Genomic DNA, 9,080 nt, shown 5'->3' with positions numbered 1-9,080 from the left:
CACTCACACCCCTCGGCCCTGCCGATCAAATCCACAGTCAATCCCAAGGCATGTTCAGGCCTGCTCCAGAACCCCAAGACCCCACAAACCTCTTACTTCCTCCCTTGACCCACTTATTAGCTGCAGCTGGGATAGAAAAGTATCTCTGGCTTTCCATCCCGGCAACACCCAGCACCTGTGCTGGGGATGGGCCGCAGCAGGGGCCCATCCCCAGCTGAGTATATAGAGCCCTGCCGCAGGGAAGCCTGACCTTTCATGCGGTTGGCCATGGGGCTGTGGAGTTGGCTGCTGCTTCTTTGTCGGAGCTTGGTGTGGGCAAGTGAGTCTCCAACAGGCGGTGTGAATTGAGGCTCTCTCATTTCTTAGTACCTTTGCTGTTGTCATGGTTGCCGCTTGGCTCTCTGGACCTTCTTATTCTCTTGTGGGAGGGGGATAGCTTTGCCTCTGGGAGTTAAAGCCTAGATAATCCCTCTAGTAAGGCTTGTAGTGGTTGAAACTGTCACCACATGAGAGGATTTTATTCTCAAAAGGGAGGTAGTATCTTGGCAGACAAGCAGCACACACACACACAAAAAAAAACCTGTCTTCTAGTCTCTCCCACTTACTCCTTGACCTGTGCTGGTGCTTCTCCATCTACTCTGCCCTGAAGATGAAGATTAGGCTTGTAAAGATGCTGCAGGATTTCCCCCATTTAGACTGTGAGCCTGTTGGTGGGCAGGGATTGTCTCTATCGCTGAATTGTGCATTCCAAGCACTTAGTACAGTGCTCTGCACAAAGTAAGTGCTCAATAAATATTATTGAATGAATGAATCTCCTCTACTGGAGGTTCAACTGCTTCTCTAAGGAGTGACTCTCCCACTCTCCCTAGCTTCTTCCAGCCCAGCTGATGACCTCTTACTGGAGTGCAACAAGACAGATGTCCTGCTGGCTGTGAAGAAGTCTCCCTTTATGGAGAGCCAGTATCTCCAGCTGGGCAGCTGCCCCGCTTCCAGCCTCTTCACCATGCCCGGCTACGTTGTCTTTGCTTACCCGATGAAGGCCTGTGGTTTCTCACGACTGGTGAGTGTGGAGTCCCTGACTGAAAGGCCCCGTGCCCTCTCTGGCTCCCCTGGGACCCTGTGAGAATGGGAAGTGGCCAGAGTGGAAAGGGCAGCAAATTCAGCTGGCTCACCTTAAAGAATGGCAACTGGGTTCCAGCACCAGCCGGCACCAGGGCTTGGGACTAGGTGAGGATTTCCTTGTTGGGAAGAAGAGGTGTGTTGTAACCGGGTTTCTGGGACAGTGAATCAGCCAAAGAATGGTATTTATTGAGGGTTTACTGTGTGCAGAGCCCTGTCCTAAACACTTGGGAGGGTACAATACAACAGAATTAGCAGATGTTCCCTGCCCATAATGAGTTTACAGTCTAGAGGGAGAGACAGACATTAATATGAATAACATATAATTTCAAGATATGTACATAAGTGCTGTGGGGTAGGGGTGACTATCAAATGTCCAAAGGTAACAGATGGAAGTGCAGAGATGAGCAAGCTAGGAAAAAGAGGGCTTAATTGGGAAAGGCCTCTTGGACTAGATGTGACCTTAGTAATGGTTTGAAGGTGGAAAGGGTGGTGGCCCTCATATATGGAGCGGAAGGGAGTTCCAGGTAAGGGGGAGGATGTGGGAAAGGGGTCGGTGGCGAGATAGAGCACCGTCCTAGGTACTTGGGGAAGACCAGACTTAGCAGACAAATTTCCTGTTCACGATTCGCTTACAGGCTAGAAGGGAGATGTCCATAAGGAACTTTCAGTCTACAGGTCAGTAAGGAGGGAAGGAGTGGGAGTAATGGGTTGTCTGTAGACAAAGGCAGCTGTTCTGAAGGAAGACAGGAAGAATGAAAGAGGTGGGGGGCCAAGAAAAGCAGGCACCTACCCACCACCATCTGGAACAAAATTACTCATTCTGTGGAGGGAATCAGTTAGTGGTATTCACTGAGTGCTTGCTGTGTCCACTGTACTAAGCACCTGGGAGAGTACAATCGAGTTGGTATATATGATCTCTGCCCACAAGAGGCTTAAGGCCTAGTCGCGGAGGAACATATTACCTTTTAACTACAGATAGGAGAAGCAACACAGTATAAAGATATGCCCGTAAGGGCTGTGGGGGTTGGGTGGGTATCAAAGTGCATAGGTGATGCAGAAAGATGGGGAAAATAGAGTAGGGAGAGGAGACATTAGTCAGGAAAGGCTACCTGAAGGAGATATGATGCCAGTATGGCTTTGAAGATGGGCACAATGGTAGTCTGTCAGATATGAAGGGGGAAGGGAGGAGGAGAGGGATGAGACAGAGGCACATTAAGTAGGTTGGTGTTAGAGGAGCAAAGTATACAGGTTGGGTTGTAGGTTAGAGGTCAAGAACCAAGTGCCTTAAAGCCAATGGTGAGGAGAACTCCCAAATGAGTGGCCTTATAAGGTCTGCATGTTCTATGAGGGCAGATAAAACTGATCTTCTAGAAATGGGTTTTCAGTCTTCATTGGTGCTCTAAGGTCCCCCTAGAACGAAAGGAATGACTCCAGTCTTCTCTTCTAGACATCTGGTAAAATGGTGGAGTTCTTCACCGATCTGGTTTACAGACCCCCTGTCGGTCATTCCCTCCCTGGTTTCAGCCAGAGAATTAACTGCACCTACAGAGAGTGAGTATTGCTCTCCCCTTCCCCTTGTTTTAAACTTTTTTTTTTTAAAAAAAATTTTTGGTAGTAAGTTCTCACAATATAGCAAGCACTGTTCTAAGAGCTGAGGTAGATACAAGTTAATCAGGTTGGATACAGTCTCTGTCCCACATGATACTCACAGTCTAAGTAGGAGGGAGAACAGGTATTGAATTCCCATTTTACATAGAAGGAAACTGAGGCCCAGAGAAGTTAGGTGACTTGCTCAAGATCACTCAGCAGGCAATTGGCAGACTCAAGATTAGAAATCAGGTTCTCTGATTCCCAGGCCTGTGCTCTTTCTAATAATAATGGAGAAGCAGCGTGGCTCAGTGGAAAGAGCACGGGCTTTGGAGTCAGGGCTCATGAGTTCGAATCCCAGCTCTGCCACTTGCCGGCTGTGTGACTGTGGGCAAGTCACTTAACTTCTCTGTGCCTCAGTTCCCTCATCTGTAAAATGGGGATTAAGACTGTGAGCCCCACGTGGGACAACCTGATTCCCCTATGTCTACCCCAGCGCTTAGAACAGTGCTCGGCACATAGTAAGCGCTTAACAAATACCAACATTATTATTATTATTATTTAAGTGCTTACTATGTGCCAAGCACTGTTCTAAGCACTAGGACAGATGCAAAGTTAACGGGTTATCCCACGTGGGGCTCACAGTCTTAATCCCTATTTTACAGATGAAGGAACTAGGCACAGAGAAGTGAAGTGGCTTGCCCAAGGTCACACAGCAGACAAGTGGCAGAGTAGGGATTAGAACCCACACCAGCTGACTCTGAAGCCCGTGCTCTTTCCACTAAGCCCCGTACTAGGCCGCCCTTTTGTCCTCCCTCAGAAAGGGCGTGGGAGGAGGATCTCTTCCTGCCCTAGGAAGACAGAACAGAGCTTGAACAGGCTGCTGGCTCCTCCACTACAAGATTTTGGGGAGGGGGCTGCATGGGAATCCCAGCCCGGGCTTTTCTGTTGCTGGAACCAGAGACGGTTCGTCAGGGGAGCTGGACTCATACCTAAGTGCTGGGATGGCGGGGGTAGAGCGGATACAGCCGTTAAAGGAACCGGATGAGCCTTGTGGTGGCCGGGGAGAGGGGGTGGGTTGCCAAGGAAGCTTCCTGATGCTGCCTGTCGTCTTTCCCCTTCTGCCAGGCTGGAGGTCCCAGTCCCCGCTGAGGTCTCCTCTGTGACTGGCCACCTGTCGGCTATGGGGCAACTGGAGTTCATTGTGACCCTCGGGAATGGTGAGTTTGGAATGGTGATAAAACTGCTGCTCTCCCTCTCCTCGACACTAAGAAGAACGGGCAGTTTAGGGAGACAGATCTTCTTAGTGAAGCAAAAGGCATCTGGAAATAGGGCTAAATCCAAAGCTCTGGAATTGGGATGTTAGAGAATAATAATGATGATATTTAAGTGCTTACTATGTGTCAAGCATTGTTCTAAGCACTGGGGTAGATACAAGCTGATGAGGTTGGACCCGGTCCCTGACCCCCATGGGGCTCCCAGTCGTAATCCCCGTTTTACGGAGGAGAGAACTGAGGCACAGAGAAGTTTGACTTGCCCAAGGTCACACAGCAGCAGACATGTGGCAGAGCTGGGATTAGAACTCAGGTTCTTCTCTCTCCCAGAGAAGAACAAAGGTTGTCCCTGAGCAAAATGTATGTATTTTGCAGCGTGGCTTAATGGAAAGAGCCTGGGTTTGGGAGTCAGAGGTAATGAGTTCGAATCCCAGCTCTGCCACTTGTCAGCTGTGTGACTGTGGGCAAGTCACTTAACTTCTCTGTGCCTGTTACCTCATCTGTAAAATGGGGATTAACTGTGAGCCTCTCGTGGGACAACCTGATGACCCTGTATCTCCCCCAGCACTTAGAACAGTGCTCTGCACCTAGTAAGCGCTTAACAAATGCCAACATTATTGTTGTTTTTTTTTTTCATTGTGTTTTTCTTTCCTCACCACCACTGGGGTAGGGGCCTGCCTAAGTCAGTGGCCCCCACTCCTCCCCCAGTTCTTCTAGGGTCACTCCTGGCTGGGAGTGCTGGGGAGTCCACAGTGGTGGCCTCTGACCACATAGGCCCTGAGCAGTCCACCATAATTATTGAGGACTTACTGTGTGCAGAGCACTGAACTAAGCATTTGGGAGAGTATGGTATAACAATATAACAGACACTTTCCCTGCCCACAAGTGGCCATTTGACTCAATGGGCAAGACTGACCTGTCTGCAGTGAAGGGTAGACTGAGAATAATAATAATAATAATGGTGGTATTTGTTAAGCGCTTACTCTGTGCCAAGCACTGTTCTAAGCGCTGGGGGAATACAAGGTGATCAGGTTGTCCCACGTGGGGCTCACAGTCTTAATCCCCATTTTACAGATGAGGAAACTGAGGCCCAGAGAAGTGAAATGACTTGCCCACAGTCAACATGGCCTAATGGAAAGAGTGAGGACTTGGGTTCTAATCCCAGCTCCACCTGCCTGGTGTGTGACTTTAAACTAGTCATTTAACTTGTCTGTGCCTCAGTTTTCTCATCTGTAAAATAAAGATAAAATACCCATTCTCTGTCCCTCTTCACTCATTCATTCAGTTGTATTGATTGAGTGCTTACTGTGTGCAAAGCACCGTACTAACTTCTTGGGAGAGTACAATATAACAATAAGCAGACACATTCCCTGCCCACAATTTAAACTGTGAACTCCATGTGGAATAGGGATTAAGTTGCATATGATGTGTGGTATCTACCCCAGGGCCTAGTACAGCATTTAGGACATAGCAAGCACTTAACAAAATCTATCATTATTATTATCATTTATTATATTAATATTGTTATTGTTAGAAAAGCAGTATGGCATAATCCCGGCTCGGCCCCTTGTCAGCTGTGACTGTGGACAAGTCACTTCACTTCTCTGTGCCTGTTACTTCATCTGTCAAATGGGGATTAAGACTGTGAGCCTCACAAGGGACAACCCGATTACCCTGTATCTACCCCAGCCCTTAGAACAGTGCTCTGCACATAGTAAGCACTTAACAAATACCAACATCATTATTATTATTATTATTGTAGAGCACAGACCTGGAAGTGGGAAGGTCATGGGTTCTAATCCCAGCTCCTCCACTTGTCTGCTGTGACCTTGGGCAAGTCACTTCACTTCTCTGTGCCTCAATTCCCTCATCTGTAAAATGGGATTGAGACTGTGAGCCCCCTGTGGGACAGGGACTGATTCCAACCTGATTTGCTTTTATTCATCCCAGTGCTTAATACAGTGGTTAGCACATACTAAGTGCTTAACAGTGCTTACCATCATTATTATAATTAATGTTATATTATTAATAGTATTATAATATTAATCAGATCTCCCTCTTGCCACTTTCTTTTTCCAAAGAGTCTGGTAGGGGCTGGGAGAGTTGTGGGGAAGGAAAGCTACCAAATCACCTCTTCTTACTGGGGAGAAAGAGCTCAGGGCCTCACCTCTTCTAAAGGACCTAGTTTGACTTTATGACTACTGATGGACCTTGACTGTTGCTTAACTGTTCCTTTCCTGTTTAGACATCTTATATTCCTTGAGATGGATTCTTGATGGGTCGAATAGAGAAAATGTTCTGAGCTGGAAAGAGATTTCTACAGAATGTTAGCCAAAGGTGGGGCCTAAGGCAGAAACCTAGAGGAAAGTAATGGTCTATCTGCCTAGCTGCTGGTTGTCCCCAAGGTTGGGGATGCTTGCCAGAAGAAATAAAAGAAGCAGCATGGCCAAGTAGAAAGAACACACTCTTGGGAGTCAGAGGAGCTGGGTTCTAATCCTGCTCTGCCAAATGCATGTTTTCATTCATTCATTCAATAGTATTTATTGAGCGCTTACTATGTGCAGAGCACTGTACTAAGCGCTTGGGATGAACAAGTCGGCAACAGATAGAGACAGTCCCTGCCGTTTGACGGGCTTACAGTCTGATCGGGGGAGACGGACAGACAAGAACAATGGCAATATACAGCGTCGAGGGGAAGAACATCTCGTAAAAACAATGGCAACTAAATAGAATCAAGGCGATGTACAATTCATTAACAAAATAAATAGGGTAACGAAAATATATACAGTTGAGCAGACGAGTACGGTGCTGTGGGGATGGGAAGGGAGAGGTGGAGGAACAGAGGGAAAAGGGGAAAATGAGGCTTTAGCTGCGGAGAGGTAAAGGGGGGATGGCAGAGGGAGTAGAGGGGGAAGAGGAGCTCAGTCTGGGAACGCCTCTTGGAGGAGGTGATTTTTAAGTAGGGTTTTGAAGAGGGAAAGAGAATCAGTTTGGCGGAGGTGAGGAGGGAGGGCGTTCCGGGACCGTGGGAGTACGTGACCTGGGGGTCGACGGCGGGATGGGCGAGACCGAGGGACGGTGAGGAGGTGGGCGGCAGAGGAGCGGAGCGTGCGGGGTGGGCGGTAGAAAGAGAGAAGGGAGGAGAGGTAGGAAGGGGCAAGGTGATGGAGAGCCTCGAAGCCTAGAGTGAGGAGTTTTTGTTTGGAGCGGAGGTTGATAGGCAACCACTGGAGTTGTTTAAGAAGGGGAGTGACATGCCCAGATCGTTTCTGCAGGAAGATGACCCGGGCAGCGGAGTGAAGAATAGACCGGAGCGGGGCGAGAGAGGAGGAAGGGAGGTCAGAGAGAAGGCTGACACGGTAGTCTAGCCGGGATATAACGAGAGCCCGTAATAGTAAGGTAGCCGTTTGGGTGGAGAGGAAAGGGCGGATGTTTTGATACCTTGTGCAAGGCACTTCAGTGCCTCAGTTTTCCTATTCTCCCTCTGACTTAAACTGAGTCCCATGGGAGGCAGGAACTGTACCACCTGATTCATTTGTATCTACCCCAGTCCTTAGAACCATGTTTAACACATAGTAAGTGGCATTTAACAAATTTATTAATAATAACTGGTATTCTTAAGCGATTACTATGTGCCAGGCACTGTACTAAGAGCAGGGGTAGATACAAGCAAATCAGGTTAGACATGGTCACTGTCCCACCTGGAGCACACAGTCTCAACCCCCATTTTACAGATGAGGTAACAGGTACTGAGGACTTGACCAAGGTCAACCCTGACCTTCTGACTTGGAACCCTTCTGTCTTACCAGGGCATCCTGACGCTTCCAATGCCAGCATTTTCTTCCTGGGCTCCCCGGTCGTCGTGGAGTTTGCAGTGCACAGTGCCTTCCACCAGCCCCTTCAGCTCTATGTGGACTCGTGTGTTGCTGCCTCCAGTCCGGAGCTGAGTCAGGCCCCTGTGCAGTATAGCATCATCGAGAATTATGGGTACCAAACAGCAGATGGGTGGGTGGGCTCATTTAGTTCACGGAGCGCTGATAGGTACGTGATTTGAAAAATCTCTCTGCTCCTCTGAGGGTCTCGTCCCTGGGTCTCCTGGGGCAGGCTAGGGACCAGGACCCAGAGAGAGCTACCAAGCCCTGAACAAGTGAAAGTGAGAAAATAGAGGCTCTTATCTCGGGTTTCAGATGAGGAAAATCTTCCCCAAAAGTGGGGGGTCCCAAGAGGCAACCCCAAAGTGTGCTTACAGGCTACCTTAGTGAGGAGAACAAGATTAAATAAATTGTGCTATTTGTTAAGCGCTTACTATGTGCAAAGCACCGTTTTAAGCGCTGGGGGTTACAAGGTGATCAGGTTGTCCCACATGGGGCTCACAGTTTGTTTTGTTTGTTTAACCCCCATTTGACAGATGAGGTAACTGAGGCACAGAGAAGTTAAGTGACTTGCCTAAGGTCACACAGCTGACTAGCGGCAGAGCTGGGATTAGAACCCGTGACCTCTGACTCCCAAGCCCGCACTCCTTCCACTGAGCCACGCTGCTTCTTGTAACAAATTTCTTAACAAATTTCTTAATAAATGGTTGAGTTCTTTTCAACAGTTCACGATCCTCAGACTCCTGCCAGTACTAAGCTAGTCTGGCAGCAGTAGTAATAATTCTAGTATTAAGCACTTACTGAGTGCAGAACATCGTAACAAGTGCTGGGAAAATACACAGGTGGGAATTAGATGTGTCCCTGGCCCTCAGGAGGCTATCTGTTCCTGTCACTGAACACACTGCATGTGTCTGAGTGGGGGGCCCTGACTTGGGGGCCCCTCTCTCAGATTTGGGGAGCTCCACTTTGAAGAATTCCCTCTATCCTGGCTATAAAGAGCACAGGACCGGGAATCAGGCCCAGGTTCAAATCCTGGCTGTCACTTGTCTGCTATATGATCTCTGACAAGTTACTTAACTTCATTTTCTTCATTTGTAAAATGGGGATTCAGTGCCCGTTCTCCCTCCTACTTAGACCGTAAGCCCTATGTCTGACAGGGCCTCTATCCGACCTGATTAACTTGTATCTACTCCAGTCTTTAGAGCAGTGCTTGATACCTATTAAG

The 9,080-nt window shown here is 48.3% G+C and overlaps 1 protein-coding gene across 3 annotated transcripts in view; it reads left to right on the top strand.

Moving 5' to 3' along the window:
• The first annotated feature begins 238 nt into the window (after positions 1 to 238).
• The window catches only part of LOC103169153, a 31,511-nt gene continuing 22,669 nt past the window's right edge, over positions 239 to 9,080 (top strand). For all 3 annotated transcript variants that reach the window (XM_039910589.1, XM_029049389.2, XM_029049382.2), the window contains exons 1-5: positions 239 to 319; positions 870 to 1,060; positions 2,570 to 2,673; positions 3,838 to 3,929; positions 7,793 to 7,970. In XM_039910589.1, coding sequence (XP_039766523.1) covers positions 256 to 319; positions 870 to 1,060; positions 2,570 to 2,673; positions 3,838 to 3,929; positions 7,793 to 7,970 — 629 coding nt within the window. In that variant the 5' untranslated portion in view covers positions 239 to 255. The remainder of the gene's footprint in view (positions 320 to 869; positions 1,061 to 2,569; positions 2,674 to 3,837; positions 3,930 to 7,792; positions 7,971 to 9,080) is intronic.

Source organism: Ornithorhynchus anatinus, chromosome 2 (genome assembly GCF_004115215.2).
Source record: "Ornithorhynchus anatinus isolate Pmale09 chromosome 2, mOrnAna1.pri.v4, whole genome shotgun sequence".
Taxonomy (NCBI): Eukaryota; Metazoa; Chordata; class Mammalia; order Monotremata; family Ornithorhynchidae; genus Ornithorhynchus; species Ornithorhynchus anatinus.
The sequence above is the reverse complement of the archived record's forward strand: the minus strand, read 5'-3'. Positions and strand labels throughout refer to the sequence as shown.